Raw genomic sequence first — 19,000 nt, forward strand, 5'->3', positions numbered from 1 at the left:
GCGAGTCCTTCCACAGAATTTTGCAACAAAACAATGGGGAACACGTACTACGCAAAACATGTCATTCATAAAATATCGTCTGTCTGTTCAAGTCGGTCTAACAAACTGCATTGCGTTTACCCTCATTCCAATGATGCTCGTCCTCGAGGTACATAAGCCTACTCTGTATGCCGAGTGGAACTTGTTCCAGATGTATACGAGCCTGTAAGTTTGTTTTTTGACCTGCATGACTGTACTCGAATGTCCTTTGTTCCTGAGGTATGCCAACCCATAAAATCATCATGGCTTCTGTGCATGTCTCTACACAAACGAGATTTTTCCCTGGGGTATTCGGCCTACGAGTTCAACATCTAATCCCATCGTAGGACTTTACCCGAGTGAGGTGTATGAGCCTGTAGGTTCATTATCTAGTCTTTTTTTGTAAACCTGTGCACGAGTAAGCCCTTAGGATAAACGCACCTATGAGTTCCTCATTGTAACGCTCCTAATCTCTTTATATATTACAATTCTTTGGTTGAATGTGTAAATTGTCAGTCATTATTTACTGTTTTCTGCCTCGATAGACAACTAAACGAATTGAGAATATTCTTATACAAATTACGAAGTTTATTGGTTTTGATGTTTGGTTTGCCTACGTAGACAACTAAAAGTGCAATTCTTTTCTTTTTCTGCCTCGCATTCCCTTAGTCAAATAAATTATGTACATATTAGATGAATTTTTAACATTAAAATTCATACTTTATATAAATAAAATCACGATGCAGTTCATTGCAACCAAAAGACATGAGCAATAAAAAATCCACCAAGCGTGGGACAGCTCAGATTTTGTGTACAGCTATTTTGTTTTGTATATTTCACGCAATGTAGTGCTTTTAAGATGAAATGTGAAAGTGTGGTAGTCTGGTTTAGTCTTCCTGTGTATAACTACAATCTATTGTTTAGATCAGGAAGAAGTACAGTTACTCTATTTCAAGTTGAAAGCCCCAGTGTTTTTGACTCGTTTGCACACTACAAAAATCGTCTGTTTTCTAATAGTGTTTCTTCAAAGCACGTTAATTTTGAGCTGTAAGATCGTTATTCAATAAATCTGATGACAGCAACTGATGATTCATCTCTTACTCATTTTCTTGGCTTTTTGTTATATGACAAAAACAGAAAATTACGGAAACTTACTGCAGAACAAGACAAAATGCCACTTTCCAAGGAACCATGCACCGACAGTACAGAAAAGGGGAGTAACTGAATACATACAAAAACTGCAAAGAACCTTGTAAACAAGAACCCAGACACATTTAAGTGAACTTTATTTCATTTTTTTTTTCAGAAAGAAATGCGCTTATAAAGGAAGTCTTTTATTTATGAAGATTTCATTATCTTATAGTGGACAATTCTCTCAAATTTCTGAACTTTACATTAAGCAGTGCAGACTCGATCAATAATATAAGAACATAAGTATACAATTTTGTACGACTATACTTTTAAACATTACCTGTTTGCGCTAGGTCACACATGTCAATAAAAATTGTTCATGTCATGAAGGCCTCACTGAATGATTCCCAGATCTCTAGCAAAAAGAGGTTTGATTCTTGATATTTTGACCCAGGATCAAAATGTAGGATTATCAAGAAATACCACATGAAAATGTGTCTGTAATAGAAGAAAAGAACCAGCAAGCTAAACAAAAGCAGAAACAGTATACTTGTTTACCATGGATATTTTTGAATATTTAGTTAATTCAACAAACAACTAAAGGATAGGGAGAGTAATGGTAAGCATCTCTAAAATATATGACACTTACATAAATTACTAAACTCACTAAAATTACAAAATACCCAGTCATTTATGTTATCAGGTAAACAACCAATAACTCTTCAAATAACATTTTAATTTTAATTGCACTTCTTAGTGTATCTTAGCAAGTGTTCTTTTGTACAATTTATACCTACAATCAGTTTTTAACTGAATTGTTTGTAATTCATATTTGTATGAATACTTACAGGATGAATACTTTCCTCTGTAGGTATTTCACAATACACATCACAACTGGGATCAGAATCAATTAAACCAGGCCACCTGTAATTAAAATGCATACTACATAATTGTAATGATCTCTGCAAAAACATATGGCTTATATACTTTTTTGTAGACACAAGAAACTACATGTGTACAAGAACACCAATAAGAACTTCATTAAAATCTTTAAAATGAATGAAACTTGCCAAGGATATCCATCCCTCAGCCCAGACAACAGAACCTAGGAGATATCTGGTTAAGATGTTCTCTGATTCATCATAATCTTCCTCCTGTTTCTCCCAGTTCTTATCTGAAAGTCAAACACACTGTTTAAATTTATTTTTATCATTATGTCATCTTTCTAATATTATTCAATCATTTAGCTTGTAGGTAAAAATATGGCCACCTCTCTATGCAAAGCAGTTGTAGAATCTTGATTGTAGATTCCTCAAGCTGCCAAGAATGTTACCAAATTATTAAAAATTATAAAGTCACACTGGAAAAAAAGTTACTAACACACAATCATTAACAGCTTTGTGACCATACACTTTTGTTTTGGTGATAGTAGTAAACAGCATGCACTGATAAGACGACATGCAAAGGGGTCTGGTACAAAAGGTAGGAATGAGATGTTTAGAGAAATAGGCAGGACAAATGCCTTCAGAGAAATTAAACAGGGTGAAGATAACTTTTACTCAATGTGAGTTCAACAAATGAACAAATGAAGAAGAGGAGTGACAGTTTTTTTTTTTTTTTTTGCTTTGAGCATCAGAGGTGCAACAGAATTCTGTACTTTCTGAAGTTTGTGAAGTATCAGGTGTGCAGGACAACCTAAAAGGAACTACAGTAATCAAACCTTGATAGAATGAATATGCAGACAAGAAATTTAGCAGTTTATCAAAAGAGAATGGTTCTAAACATCTGAGTTCATTAATCAAAGCCAACTGCAAGTAAAAAAATCTTGAGGGAAAATCAGGACCCACATGTAAAAGTCAAAACTTCATCTCCCACCATGTTTTCATCTTTCACATAAAATCTGAAGGCCTTAACAAGCTGCATATTTCAGTTCACTTGCATTCAAGTTGTTCGCTTTCACTTGAACTTTCAATGACAATTTGATAAAACGATATCAAGAACTCTACTTTCTTCTTCCAAAATATTTCTTAAGTATAAAACCTCACAAAGGAAACTGTCCCATACAGCAATGGGTGTAACCAGAAAATTAATAATAAATTTCAATCTTGTCTTCTATAGTGCTGAAACCCCCACATTATAAAGCAGAATATTCTTCATTTAGTCCAAATGTTTCTGATAACGTGTGATAATTCTTAGTAATTAGAGCTACTTAAAAAATACTTTTCACAATAATTAAAAAATATAAAATGCAGCCAGTTTTCATTCCACTTGTAGAAAAATGTAAGTTTTATAGTCTCCCCATGTGGTTAGATTAGAAACAGCAAGTGAGAGTTTAGCCATGGCTTTAACTTTCTATAGAATTTAAGAGACATCAAGCTACTTATCATACCTAGCTTACTTCTTCAGCAGCTTGTTGTTTTAGAGACAACCAATGTACACTAAAGACTTTTCTGTATCGTCTCTTTTAAAGATGGTGACTTCTTGCTGACTTTGGCTTAATTAAAGATAAAATATTTGTAGAACTTCAACAAACTGTAGAAGTCAAAGTCTAAAACTTTTGCAAGCGCAAATATTGCATTCTGATGGTGCAGCAGTTAAGCACTTGTTACCAAGACAATGAGGATTGTGGATTTTGATCTCACCTTCAACACACACTATTTCTCTCTGGATTCAGCACCTGTCCACAAGGCTGGACTAGCTCATGTTGATTGCTGTAACTGGACAGCAGCAAAGTAAAAGGGTTAAGTAAAGCTTGAGTTTTGTCATAATACAGAAAAATAATTTAAAATATGAACTTTAGCATTAAACAAATGACAAAGGACTATTTTTTTTTTTTTGTGTCGTTCGCCTCTTTTATCACACTTGGAGACCAGCTCGTGATATGAAATTGGTGGTCTACTGTAGAGTCTCCACTGGCCCGTACAGCTTGTTGTGCAGGGTCTCCGACTGTGGCCACGTCCTTTGAGGCACGGAGCCCGGCACTGCACCTGCCTGGCGGATCTTCACAGGGCGAGCACCATTTCTGTCATTACTTTCTCCAAGTGGCATAGGCTGTGTTGCGTGGTGGTGTGGTTATTTCAGAGTGCGCCTTGCGGCCCACCACCTCCGACTTCAGCACTCATGGACCACTCTTTGTCTGGTCTCTACCCTTCGACCTGTCCGACTTGGGTGACCCTGCTAGGAGCTGATGCTCCTGTCGGCATAGCTCTTAGGGTCATCGAGACACGCAAGCCCCCCGACCGCGGCAAGGTGGTGATCCAACAGGTGGACAAAGGACTATAAGTATGCTAAAAACAATTAAACAGTAATAAAATTAGAATAAAACATTTTTGTCTTTGAAAAAAGCAAATGAAAAGTAAATAAAAGGGGAAAAGTAAAAGTATGCACAAAGAAGAGGATAAACCAGGTGCATTTGTTAACTTGACACGAGGACAAAGAACATTACATACTAGCATCAAAAAATTTAAGCTGCTTTGGAGCAAATTTTTCATGTCTAGAGCCTTCTTTGGCTATTGAATTAAAGGTGTGACTTTCTATTTCACCATCACTTCCATCAAGTGTGTTTTAATTATCCTGCTGAAACTCATCAGGGCTTTAAAAATATAAACAAATAGAACAAAAAGGTTATCTTTAACTTGTAACACGATTTTAAGTGCTAAAAATGGAAATAAAAATCGTTGCAGACAATTTAAAATTTGCATAAATTGCCAACAGAGAAGGGATTAGCACATTTAAAAGCACCAAAATTACATGCACAGAAACAATGGGAAACTACTGGTGCTATCTGAGAGCTTTTAAATGGTGCTCATTAATGTGTAGTACCTGTGATTCTTCTACTTTATAAAAGTAATTTTGTCCTGGTTCTTTTATAATAATCAAATAATCCTCATAGCCATACCCCAATATCAACTAACTTCCTCTATCATTTTCTTTTAACTAACCAGCTTTCAAACGCTAAAGTGTTTACATTTCAGAGATAGAAGCGAGTTCACATGCACAAAAAGTTAATAGTATGGGTATGTACATACAGAAGCACTCTAGCTGTTTTTAAACTTACAGTTATAAACATGTAAACATTTTACCTTTCCCAGTGGTCAACATCAAGATAGATATTGTGCAGCCTGTTTGCCCATAAATATTCACTTAAAGTTGATATCTCATCTTTCTCACTGGTTTTATTATTTTCTTGATTATAATTTACAGGATATTCCTGGTTTTCCTCTTCAAAGAAATCATCCTTTTGTTGTGACTTAGATTCAGAAGTTGAACAATATGCTATGTCTCCTGCTATTTACAAACAAAAGTGAGCAATCTATATTTTAAAAATGTAAGAACTAATGGAACGTTAGAAACATTATACCAAAGACAACAAACATCACCTATCTTTATAATTAGAAAATAATATTAACATATAAATAATGCAAACTTTCGAAATATCTGTGTTTATGGTTGTGACTGATACATATGCAAATCCACTGCCCTTATTACCTTTTGATCTGGTCAGTAATACACTGAATGGTGGCCATCTCCAGAGCTATATATGTTGTGTTTTAATTTGTGCATGAAACATGTTCCTAATCTAGCGGCTTTTCTGACATGCCTGAATGGTCAATGGAAGTGTTTTTTAAGAGAATTTCATGAGCAGCATTTAAGCACTGAAGGTTTGCAAAGATATGAAAAAGCTTGTCACATAATAAGTGCCAAACCAACTTAAATAAAAATAAATACTAAAATTAGCAAGAAAATTATTTTCAAGTAATTTTCATACCCCGTTTCTCTGTTCTTTTGTTCCTCTGAATTATTTTCACTAATATGAACAGCATTTTTTCCACTTTTTGTCTTTTGAAGAACTGCATCCAAAAGAGCTTCATAGTCTGTATCACTCATGGGAGCGGAATTCTTCTTTTTTCCACATTTTCTTAATGCGTTGTTTTTTGTGTGCTGAAAGCATGTGGTTTCAATGACTTTCATTTATTTAAAATGCTGACAAGGATTTTTATATCGCAAATTAAGCTGCATGCATTAATCATAATTCATAACCAAAACTAGTTACTTCAAAACATTAAATTGTCCTAAATGTTTTACTGTTGCATTTTGCTTGTTGATTTATGAGGACATGGACTGATACAGGATTAACTTACAATAACACAGGATAAAGAAATCTTAGGGTTCACTTAATTTTATTCTATTTAAAAATAAAGTGATTTATCAAAACATATACAAAAGGAAAGGAGTAAAAAGAACAAGGTGTCTGATAGTTGCTTGTGCGACATGAAGCACCCAAAATTATTCATATCTTCAAGATCCTGATTAGATTTTGCTTCAATTTTGCTTCAATATGAAGTCAGTGAAATCAAATAGTTTCTGGTTTATTACTAAACTTTTAAGACATTTCCAAGGTTTTGATGATTTTATTTGGTTTAAATAAAAATTCAAAGTTTTTCAACATGTTTTACTCACAAAACTACCCCCTGAGATTGTCTTAATGATTATCTGACAAGCATCTGGCTGTTTCTATGATAAAGATGAACATAAAATCACGGATGCAGAGATAGCACTACACAGTTATAGATTGGGACAGCTGTCTTCTAATTATAATAAAAACATGTATGCAGCACACATTAACAAAATATTAATAAAAATATAGAAACATTTAGTTTGAAACATGAGGGAAGAGGTAGGAAAAGTGGGTGACATAAGATGGCTACTAGCTGGATGTGTTTCTACTTCTTCGAATGTTCAGGCAAGAACTCAAGAGGCCTTGCCAAAAGTCTGCCATGCACTGGAAGGATTTTTCTTTATCAGTTTGTCAGCTGACCATTTGTTTGCTGTTAGTTTCTAGTGGGTCCTGCAGGAAATGTACCACTGTTGCTGAAGTCATGCCACAGTGGCACACTGAGGACTCTAGAAAAAATAGGAAACTTGAAGTACATATAATGTCTGCAATTAGAGTAACTATCCACATCTTTATGACGGTCACCTGATCTTCTTGTGTATGCTGTAGTAAGGTTCTTTGCTGCTGGAGCTACCTTTGGTTGGCTTTGATTACCATCTTAGCCTGAACAACCAGGAGATGTTACTTGGGCCAGTTTTTCTCCATTCTGTGCCAATTGTCAGCAAGAGATAATGCTATGAGAGGAGATCTGTTGCAGGCAACTCAGGACTGATAAAGGGTAGATCATCAGAAAAGATGACAACTTTATTTTGGATCTTGTCCATGTTGTCACAGTACATCTGTGCTGCAGTCTACAGTACCCCATCTTTGACCTTAAAGCTTGTAGAGCATGTTTCTCAAGTGTTTCACCATGTTAGTGCTGAACTTTGACTCCACACCCTCCATTTATGGTGATCTCTTCAGCTGAACAGAACTGGGTTGTAAGGTCAGCCTTGTAAACCTTAGTGGTCACTGTGCAAAATTATATGCAAAAAGATCTTTATTTACCCATTTGTATGTGTGTGTGCACATATTAGTACAGTACATGTCTTTGTAGAAGATGTTTTGAAACATTTTCATTTTTCTTTCAAATGCTTGAGGATATTAAAAAAAAAAATGTAGCACTGATTGTCTTTCCTAGAACTTATTGTCATAAATCTCAGTCACTGTATTACAGAAACTGAGCTTAACTCTTTTGTTTGGTCTCAAAATGTGTAATTAATGTAAGATTAAATATCTCCTTGTTTACTCCATTAAGCATGTTTCATGCAACAAAGAAGAAAAAAATCCTAGCTTGTGATTCATATAGATATCAACTCCCTTAAAAATTGTTTGAAAGTCTTCTGAAGAAAGTCGATTAACCATTCAATGCAATTCTGCTATTTTATTATTTTTAAGTTTAATTAAGCTCTCACATAAAGGGTTGGTTAAATATTAAAACAGTTTCAATCATCCCGAATACAATACAAGCGTGCATTTTAAATGTATTAATTTACTCTTTTTTTTCCCCCTTCCTTTACCAGTGTCTTGTTTATTCATATTTTGCGCCACACAATATATCACATCACAGGCTCTAAGGAAAAATCTGTTTAGTTGACAAAGAACACTAGCAAACAATTACATTTGTCAATGAAGTAATAAAATCTATTCTTTAAGTAAAACTGAATAAAGAATTTTAATATTCAACACAATATTTGGTACGAAAAAGCAATGTGGAAGGCAAATGTTGAGATTTTTCCGCTACACCTACCCGGTAACAGACGAAACATAAACTTCCGGTGACAAATATCCCACAGTCCTGTGCCATACATGCGCAATACATTCGCCTTGTGCGAGTTCGTGGACGAAGTCGTACGATAAAGCTGAGCTAGGTAAAGACATTATTTTCCTAAAACAGCTTGATTTGCTTGCTCTTAGTGTGTTCATAAGTGTTTATTATGTGGATTTCATTCCTTAAAAAATGTGTCTGAAATATATGAAAGGCTTTAAAGATCATATGTTTATGTTTGGAACTGTTGAAAGTCCTGATTACCGCTAGGTGGCGTTGAACACATATATACGTTCTTCTATCGTTCCTTCGTTCTGTCTATGCGCATGTCACTTACAGGGACTCCAATGTTTTTAAACGCCTAGCTCGTATGCGACGGGCACGACATTATTACAGAATATATATATATTAAATTAGTAAAACAAAATTCAATCCTTTTCAGGATCAGTAAATCATCAGGCATGGAAAGGGAAATGGAACGAGGAACAGCTACTTTAGCTGGAAGAGGGAGAGCTGGTTTGAGCATTAAAGATCGGCTGAAAAGGCGAGCAGCGAGTTTTTCATTTTCTGGGACAAAGTCAGAAGGACACAAGTTGCAGCATTTTAGGAAAAGACGGTTTTTGTTTGACAAGCAAAATGGAAATTCACAGAGCGAGGTTTTCTCTAACTTTAAACGTTACCGCCTCGGGTCGATGGATAGAGGTCAAGAAAAGATTGTGCTGCCGACAAAGTTTTTGCTGGGAGGAAATATTAATGACCCACTGAATCTCAACAGTTTAAATGACGAAGAAATCAACAGAGTTCTGAATGAGAAAACACCCCAGAGTTCTCCCATACGAATACCTGCACATCGACTTAGCATTGAAGTGAAGATACCTGTGAATATTCATGATCCGCTAAACCTTTTAGGAGATGATAATGCTGAACCAATTGTAAGGCAGTTTCGAAAACGCAAAAGACACAGACCAAAAAAGAGAGACCAGAGCGTTTCATCAGGTGTGTCGAGTGCAAATGTTAATCAGGAGAAACATGGTAATACAAAAGATGCCATACTAGAAGCCCTAAAAATTGATGTAGAGCCTTCTGAAGAGCAAGACACAAGCTTGTCTGATTGTGATCCACAACCTTCATCTGCTGAAAAACCACAGCAAGCTAGTTCTTCAAAATTAACTAAAATTGTGTCACCTGTTATCAGACAAAGCCCCAAAATTAAAAAGCGACGAAGGACAATTAGTGAGTGTGCATCAAGTACTCACACTGAAACCTCCAGAGCTCTGTTCCGCAGATCCAGTAGTCCTGAAGCATTGAGAAATGTCACCCCAAGGAAATTTAAACGACAGACCAGTGGTTCATCAGTTGCTAGTAAACCGAAGGCTTCCCAAGAAACAGTGGCACCATCTCCCCCTAAAAAATTTGCAAAAAAGCCTCATTTTATCCATGGCAACTACAATAGATACTATGGCTATAGAAATCCCCAGATGGAAATAGATCATCGGCTGACAAAACTAAAACCTGAATGGTTTGAAGGTAAGGATGTGCTTGACATTGGATGTAATGTGGGACATATCACTTTGGCCATTGCCCAGAATTTTCACCCTAAGAAAATTGTAGGGACTGACATTGATCACAACCTGATCAGGGCAGCACGACACAACATCCGTAACTACTTGTCTAAAAAACATGGTGATGTTTCATATCCATCATCAAGCACCATCAATTATGGTCCTATTGAAGCACCACCTATTGCAGACAATAGGCAAGGCTTTCCCCGCAATGTCATTTTCATGCAAGTGAGTACTTCCTGTTTGTTTGCCTCATTAAGAATTTTAGTTCTTTTCTCATTTGCTTTGGATTTATTCTAAACTGCTTCTGCTAGCCATCATTCATAATACATTCACAACAATACATACACTTCAAGCAAAATTTAAGTTTAGTTGCTGTGTGGTTTATTATCTTTATTATTAAGTTATTAAATAAATTTGTTTATACATTTTTTAATCATGCCTGGTATTCTTGTAAGAGACTTTTCATGATGACTTATGTGTAACATTTTGTATTTTAGATTTGTTCTTATTTTTTAGCATTAAATTATATAAGATATAGTGTCTTAAGTCAAACAGCTAGACCAAATGAATGACATAAAATATATTTAAAATATTAAAAGATGGATAGCTGTATAAGTCACTAACAAGTAACGAGATAATTCTATACTTCATAGTCCAAGAAAGTTGAGAGAAAGAGCATAAGTCAACCAAGACTCAGATCATAAGACTTTTTTTCACTGATGTGCTGTGTAAAATTTTTCAGAGCAATTATGTGCTGGAAAAGGATGAACAGCTAGAGTTTGTTCATGAAGAGTATGATACCATATTAGCACTTAGTCTCACCAAATGGCTTCATCTAAACTATGGTGATGCTGGACTGAAGCGTGCATTTCATCGCATGTACCGTCAGCTGCGTCCAGGTGGCAGGCTAATCCTTGAACCACAGCCATGGGCATCATACCGGAAAAGGAAAAAACTCACTGCAAGTATCAAGTGTTAAATATATGTGTGCATGTGTATAGAATGCTTGTGCGACTATGTGTTTGTGCACGTAACAGTAATACTGACATTGCCATTTGCATTTTTAAAAAGTCACAATAAAATTGACTAAATCCAGCTTTTCATTGTAGCATTTGTTACATTGGTATTTTATTTTCTATGTATACATCAAGGAATAAAACATAATTATATTTAATTACTTATATTATTTTACATGCTGTTTTACAGGAAACCATCTACAAAAACTATTGCAGCATTGAATTACGTCCAGAACAATTCAGGCACTACCTTCTTTATGAGATTGGTTTTTCCAAGTGTGAGGTCATTGATGTGCCATTTAACAGGTCAAATGGTAAGAATTCATAATAGCTAACAGCTAATAAATTTATCAGATATACATTGGTTTATGTGCTCAGAACACTTTTTAGTTAGAAATGACTCCCATGTTCTTATACCTGACATTGTATAAACTTAATGCATTTGTTTACCAGAAGTTATCTCACTCTATTTCTTTAATGGAAAGACCACATTTATTCTTCAGGGAAAGAGTGAGTGAATGAAGCACTGACTTAAGTGTTTGCATATGATTTACTTTGATTTCTTCATTTATTGTGTCATCTGCAAGGAATAGTTGTAAAAAAAATGTGATTTGTTTTCTGTGGCTGAAGTGATGATCACCTTTTTGTAGTTTCATGTAACATTGCTTAATATTCTCGAGATTTCTCCATATATTCTCAGTTTCCTCCTGATGTCACTAACCCTTGTTCTCTGGAGTTATTACCGTTAAATCTGCAGTGATCACCTTTTACTGCTGAAATACATCGTGTCTTCACATTGTTCCTCATTCTACATCTTTGTGACTCTCTGGGATCTTGTTCAGTGCAGTGAGCTTGTCTTTTGGCTGAGATATTGCACTTTCTAATTTCTAACTTATTGCTATATTAACAGTCACACTAAAAGTAATGAAAAAATATTATAAAAGACATCAAACAATGGAGCAGTTATGCATAATTTATTAACAAGTTGTACTTGATTGTTGGGGTTCATAAATCCAAACTCACATAAAAATATGACCTGGTGAATCTCAAAATTAAGAAGTACCATATGCTCTTCTTCTAGCTCGAACAATATTTGTAAAGTGCATTAAGTCTACCGTACAATGGAAAAATGCGCTATATAAATCTCCATTATTACTCTGTACATGTGCAAAGTGCCATTTCACAGAATTTTCTCAGGTATGTTAGGGCAGGATTCGCAACAATGGAAAAAAATATCAGGGAAAATTGTCCACTACTATGCTGGCTGACTACTGCTGCACTTCACAGAGATGCTCCTGAACAGCTGTACAAGAGACAAACAAATCTTAGACATAGTCTGTGAATTGAATTTTTGCAGGTGTTAACATTTACTTTTAACGTGCGTTTCGTCATATACACAATAATTATTGCAGATTACAAAATAACAAGAGCCAATTTTGCATTTAGTTTGTCATAGTCGTGTTGAGCACATAAAAAATGATAAGAAATGACTAATTTTATTTCAAGCACCTAAAGTTTATTTTTATTTTAAATTACTAAAGCTATAACTTTTGTATTATTTTGTGAACTACTGTAGCTTTGTCAGGAACTATAAAACCTCTTCATTGTCCTTGCTACCAGACTACTAAAATACTGGCCATGGGAATGGAGACCCATTACCTGTTCTAATGGAGTACTTGGAACAGCTTGTCCTTGGTTTGAAGGAAGAAAAATGTATTATCATCTGGATCATAGTTATGAAGCAGAGGTTAATGTTACATCAGGGTTATCTATAGACTGGAAGCATTGCAAGGTCCTGAAATTGGAGATAGGCACAGACCTAAAAGGCATGCTGGAAGTATAGAGGTCCTTGTCTTGCAGCAACAAAGAAATCTCTGGGATCTGTTGATTTTAGCTGGCATGCAACCTTCTGTCTATGTCTGTTGCTATAGTGGTCAGAATTACACAGTAAATAGCCTGAGTTATATGCAGTTAGTTGATTTATTGCAAGCACATATTAAATAGAAGTGAACTCAAAGAGTGCGACCAACAGCACAACCGACTCTCATACCAACATCACCATAAATGGAAGTGGAGTGGACAAAGTTGAGGCTTTCAGGAGTCTTGGTTTAGCCCTCACAAAAAATAGTGGATAAACAGCAGGGTTTATGTTGTGCAGACAACAGTAGTAATGATTTTAAAAAAATCAAACAAACCAGAATACAGAGAATAAGTTTCCTGACCAAAAGTCTACCAGTACGATAATCTGGTGATGATCCTTCTGTGTGCCTGTGAAAGCTGGTCCCTGCCAGCTAATCTTGATTAAAAAATTGGACTATGACAGGCCACCAAAGACCACTGGACTCTTTATTGACTGTTGATTATCTTTATCTGCAGCAAAGTAGACACTCTAAGTAGTCCCTAAGAGCCACATTTCGCATCATCAAAATGAATAACTGTCATCGTTTTGCCATATGATAAAGATACATCACAACAGTCTTGCAAGGTATGGTAGAAAGAAACAGCAAGGTAGCAGGCATTACAAAAACTGATTGGAAAACTTCAGAAAGTGGATCTGTATGAATGCCTTCACCCTGCTGTGCCTAGTTAAAGACAGACCAGATATAAGAGTCTTGTTGGCTGCTTTGTCTTTTATTTCCTTCTTACAACCACATAGGTTAGGGGACAAAACTTAATAAATAAGGTCTAGTAATTTCAGATGAGAGGTTTTCTTGAATAAAGATGTCTTTTCAACATGTTAAGCCAGCCAGATCATTCCAGTTAAAACTGGTGTGAAAGAGATTTACAGGCAAGAATTGTTTTGCCATGCTTGTAATAAAAGTGGGTCATTAAATCTGTCATATGTTGTCATATAATTTACTTGAATATGATGGATTTTCAATATTAATATTTAAATGGATCTTTTATCCATGGTATTTCTGTGATATTATTTCAAACTGAGCTTGTTTCTTTGATAAATAAAGCCACCCTTAATCACAATAGCTTAAAATTTATCTGTTTGGCATGTTGATGAAATGGCAAAATGTTTAGAAACAATTCATGTCTTAAATTGCATATATATTGTTCCTTATCTTTTGGCAGGGTTCAGGCGACCTTTGCTTCTGTTTACAAAAACAGAAACGCAATATAACAGCCCAGCAATGTTTGGCTTTGTGACGCCAGTCAGCACTCCTATGCCCTCTACATTTCATGTAGACACTAGTGAACAGCCTCATGATGACTACTGCTCCAGCAGAAGTTTTACGCCATCAAAGTGTTCCACCTGCATCTCAGGCAGCTGCACACCATGCTCCTATGTAGCAAGCCCTTACATAGCAGATTTTGGATTGGGCGCTGACTCTGAGCAAGTGCCAAATGAGTCGGAGGCAAGCAACACTGCTTCTGAAGTGACTTTATCCACAGGTTCTACAAATGTTGTTTTCCAGAAGGATGAGTCAGTATCAAAGGACTCTGCATTGACAGAAAATGCTTATGACAAACGATCTTCTGGTTCTGAAGAAGGAAAGGGCATGCAGGATACTGGACATCTTTGCAAGTCGTCTTCCTCTGCCCACTGCAAGGATGGTAGCAGTTCTTCACAGTCAAGTGTGGTGCTGACAGACTGCAACATCTTGGTCGCAGGCAGCGCTGCTGCCATTGCTGACACAATTAGTGACACAAATGAGCTTGGGGATTCAGTTTCTGGTGACATTTGCTGAAAAAGTGCAGGTGCCTTGAGAAAATAATATAGTGTTGTTTTTTTTTTTAAATGTGATGCAGAGAATGATTGGATATAAAGAGAGTTGTTTCTCTTTGTAATTCATGGTCATTTCAAGGACAAGACTGTGGCTTGGATTAGAAGTAATGTTTACTTTTTGCACTCTTGGCTGTCTCAGTGTTATTCAAAACTGGTTTCCACTCGTATAAAGACTGATGGGTTTGATGACAGTCATTGATGGGCAGCATTTGTTTACTTTGTATGGGCTTTGTAATAGCAGATTCATACTTCTTGTCACTTGAGTTTCCTAGGTTTTTTTTTTTTTTTTTTTTGACTGGCATTTTCTCTTGCTATCCCTTGCCCATTTTGTGTGTAAGAGAGAGAGAGAGCTACAACTTACTTTTCTATTCTTTGAAAAAAAGCTTTTGTTGAATCTTCTCCTTGTTGTGTTAAATAGTCACGTGTGCGCATGCACACAAACAAGGAGGGCACCGGTATGCAAGGATGACTACTAGCCATTCGCTTAGATCACCAACATTTTTTAAACAGTGTTTTTCCTACACTTTAAAATGCGATTTGCAAATAGTGCAGATCTGACTGACAGCAGAAAATAAAGTTATTCATGGCAAAGTCTGCATTGACATTTTGTTCCAGCTAGGTGTATCCTGTTTCCTTTTTTTATTTAAAAACCACATTTCCAGTTGTTTTTTTTTACATGATCTAATTTGAGCAGTTATTAAGAAAAGTCTAGTTTTAATCTGCATCTGTGTTGTTTCCAAAGATTTTATCTAAAATTGTTGTTTTCTTGCCCAAGGCAAAATACTCTTGAACATATTTGCTCCTTCTGTGCTACCACAATTTAAACTTTTTGTTATATTTCACTGTTAATAAGCAGCTGCCACAGGCATAAATTTGTCTCTGGTTTGCATTCATGGAAGTATGGATCATACTTCTACACACCGAAAAATAAAGACAAAAGTTGTTCTTTCCTTATCTTTTTTTATTTATTTGTGTCTTATCTTTTATTTCACTTCTGCTGTTTTACAGGATCTGGAATTGTTAAAAGTGCATCAGATTATTTGAAAAACAAATGAAATTGTCCTGGAAATTTTGACAAAACGTGCAGAAGGAAAAGATTTGAAAAAAAAATATTACCTTGTCAACTTAAGAATACTGCAAAGTATATTTTCAAAAATTAAACTTTCCTTCACATGATAAGTTATTATAATTTTTTATAAACTCCTTCAAATATGGTGGTAATACTTGCAATGGTCATTTTTACAGTCTACTAGGTGAAAATGTAAAATGAATACACTACTGTTCAGTGTTGCATGCATACAGGTCAAATCATTTTTAAAAACATCAGGGAAAGGGAAGCCACTGTCTTGAAAAATGCTATGGACGGAAAAAAAATTATTCATCAAATTTGATTCACAACTGTTGTGCAATCACAGGAATGCTATAGTATAAGGCATTTTGAATTATCAAGAATTTCTAATACAAGTATCTATTTTTAAAATCTTAAGAGGTTTTACAAGTTTCAGCAGATCTTGTATATTTGAAGTGAACAAATTCAGAAATAGTTAAGAAAACATGGTTTATCTTTTTCCCTTATATGGGTCATACGAGGTCATAAACTATCTGTGTGTGCTTGTTCCATTAGAGATCAGCTGATGTGTTTCTGTTCTAAGTGCAATCTGTAGTTGTCGTGCATTTTCCACATTTCATGATCATTATGTAATAAGTAATGTTAAAATAGTCCAAGAATGCTACTTTTTTAACGTACTAGCTTTGGCTGTCACCTAATATTGACATTTTAGCTTATTGCCTGCCATAGCTATAGACATCTTTGAAATAAAATTCAGTATATTGTGGAAAATTAGAAACAGAGAAAACATACACATTAGATGAAGAACTTTTCAGTCATCTACCAGAGAAGCAAATGGTCCACCTTTTGAAACAGCATGTAAGCCTCTTTGAAAAGATGTAGCACATAATTGTTTTGTTTTTTGGAGACACAAAACTTACTTTCAATTTTGTCCGAGCAAGTAATTTCAGATGCATACAGTAATCAGTGGACTGATAATCACTTTCTTAATAAAAACTTTTATCATCAGCTATAAAAGGTTTATATATGTGTGTGTGTGTTTTAATGAATGTGAAAGATGATTCCATCTAGGTTCTTTTGATTTACAAAAGAGTGTATATTGTCTATCTCACGTTTGCAGATAAAATGGGATAAAATGTTGTGAAAGTTTACTTTTGTTGAACTGTGCACTTTTCTGGAAAAAAATTCTATTTTTATCCTTTTCAGTCAGTGTATGTTCACCAACATGCATGGAACATGCATCCATGCATGCACACTCTTAGACAAATAATGACAACTCTTTACCACAGAGAAAAGTGTTAGTCCTTCTACAGATTAGGAATATACAAAAATAATCCTCATAAAATCTAGCACGTGCATATTGCTGAAGATCTGTGAAGGATGTTTATGTAAGTAATTAATACTAGACTTTGAATGGGAGTGGATTAAGATTTCATTTTCTCTCACAATTGAAAATCTGTACATTAATGATTGACATTTAGGTTTCTATTATTTGTAGTTGTGCATTCATTTTTTTCCAATATCATACAATGATTCTTATTTACTGATTCAGTTTAATGAATCTCACCCTACTCCCTTCTGAAAAATACATGTACAGTCCCATCTCCATTTAACTGCTATCACATAGCATTTCTGTGTTTAGTCATAGAATGTTGTTTAAGCATTCTGCGGTTACCTCAAGTTTTCCTTTTACAGAATGGCATTTTCATGGGCATTATAAGTTTGTAGTCGGACCTCGATAAGTCGAACTCAAAGGGACCCGAAAAGAAATTCGACTTACGGAGTTTTCGAGTTAGGGAAAATGGCGTAATAGGCGCAGGTATTTGGCCTGGAACTAACAATTAATTCAATATAGGGAGGTTTTTGACTTAGGTAAGGTCGACTCATCGAGGTCAGACTTAAAGCAAAATCAAAATATTGTGTTTTTGTAATTTTCATAGTTACTGTGTTTAGTTAAACAACAAATATGTGCTGAAAAAGTAGATCAATGATCATGTTGCTGCTGAAAATCTTGTGCTTGGTTTAACACTGCATTTATTTGCCAGATAAAAGGATGCTAGGAATAGTGAATGAGTTTACTGCTCATCTGCTTCTAGACTTCGAGATGCTTGGATTTGTGTAACATCAGTCACCACTGACAGTTTATAAAATAAAAACAATGGTACATCAAAATGAAATAGAAGGGTAGTATGGTTATTTTCAGATATTTTCAAAATCTCTTTTTGAAGGTAAGCAATTTTTGCATTATTCATAGGAATAATGTAAATACACCAAATTTTACTAGATCCCACTACTACTTATCCGTTAAAGAAAGCTATCAGCAGCTCCTTTATATGCATGAACACGGACACATATAAATGCATTTATGTATTCACATGTTTTTATACGTAGACATATGCATACAAATTATTAAAGTTACATTTAGGAAGAATCCATATTGGTCATTCACCACTTTTCCCTATACAGTCCATACATTTGTGTTATTTAAAAACTAAAATGGCCAGTTCGATTGTAGAGAATCTAAACCTTTTAAATTTGTAATTTAAATGGGAAAATCAATTTGATATCAGGCTTTCTCTTAAAATGTTTAGTTTAGCAGAGATGAACATTAAAAGTGGCATTAGACGTTACACGCATGTAGGCAAGAAATGGCCATTGTATCTGTAATCTTTCTATATTCTTGGGTTTGGTAAGGTTGGTTTAAAGAGTGTTTCAAGTGACATAGTGAATACACTGATGCTGGCGACATCTAGAAAACAATCTACAAACAGATTGAATTTAAATTGCCATTCAGAAGTCACATTCATGTTTATCTGCTTGGTATGTTACTGTGCTTTTATTTTGCTTTGATAACTGTGGGATGCATGGGAGGTAATAAGTACAAACTTGCAGTATTATTGTACAGTGATGCTTCTTGCTTTCTCTATGCAACGGTAGATGTTACCCCTCTTGATCCATTAAAAGTTGACATGATCATGCTGTTTTCGACTTGTTTGTGCTTATGATTAAATTGTAACTGCTTGGTAGAAGCAGTTAATGGAAGTCATGGGGAGGCATGAATACATGCAGTAACTGACAAGGTGTGAGACTGAAGCCTTTTTTAAGTGTAGGTAAACAAGTCTAGCATGATAAATTTGGTCGTCTCCCATGTTTGCCAACAAGGTCTGCTGTAGTACCTCAAGGGTGCCCTGAAATGCCCAACAGTCTTTTGTCGGGTAAGGAGGCAAACTAGACAAGCGGGTGCACCAGATAGGTGACCGTGC

General features: G+C 35.3%; 1 protein-coding gene and 1 long non-coding RNA gene across 4 annotated transcripts; one reads left to right on the plus strand and one right to left on the minus strand.

Annotated features, from left to right (window-relative positions):
- Positions 1-1,127: 1,127 nt before the first annotated feature.
- On the minus strand, positions 1,128-8,457 carry LOC112556874. Of its 3 annotated transcripts, none has more exons than XR_003097845.1 (7): positions 8,334-8,457; positions 7,130-7,555; positions 5,918-6,090; positions 5,232-5,433; positions 3,792-3,866; positions 1,998-2,323; positions 1,128-1,647 (listed from the first exon to the last, which is right to left on the minus strand). It is a non-coding gene; the product is annotated as an uncharacterized LOC112556874 (long non-coding RNA). The 3 variants fall into 3 exon arrangements; XR_003097844.1 differs by having other exon boundaries at positions 5,232-5,436; XR_003097846.1 differs by having other exon boundaries at positions 5,207-5,436.
- LOC112556873 (7SK snRNA methylphosphate capping enzyme-like) lies at positions 8,380-18,713 on the plus strand. Its single transcript, XM_025226272.1, has 5 exons — positions 8,380-8,454; positions 8,794-10,141; positions 10,659-10,877; positions 11,123-11,246; positions 14,014-18,713. Exons 2-5 carry the CDS (start codon positions 8,813-8,815, stop codon positions 14,628-14,630), a joined length of 2,289 nt encoding a protein of 762 aa, XP_025082057.1. The 5' UTR covers positions 8,380-8,454; positions 8,794-8,812; the 3' UTR covers positions 14,631-18,713.
- The last annotated feature ends 287 nt before the right edge of the window (positions 18,714-19,000 follow it).

This window comes from Pomacea canaliculata, linkage group LG2 (assembly GCF_003073045.1).
Source record: "Pomacea canaliculata isolate SZHN2017 linkage group LG2, ASM307304v1, whole genome shotgun sequence".
NCBI classification, from domain to species: domain Eukaryota; kingdom Metazoa; phylum Mollusca; class Gastropoda; order Architaenioglossa; family Ampullariidae; genus Pomacea; species Pomacea canaliculata.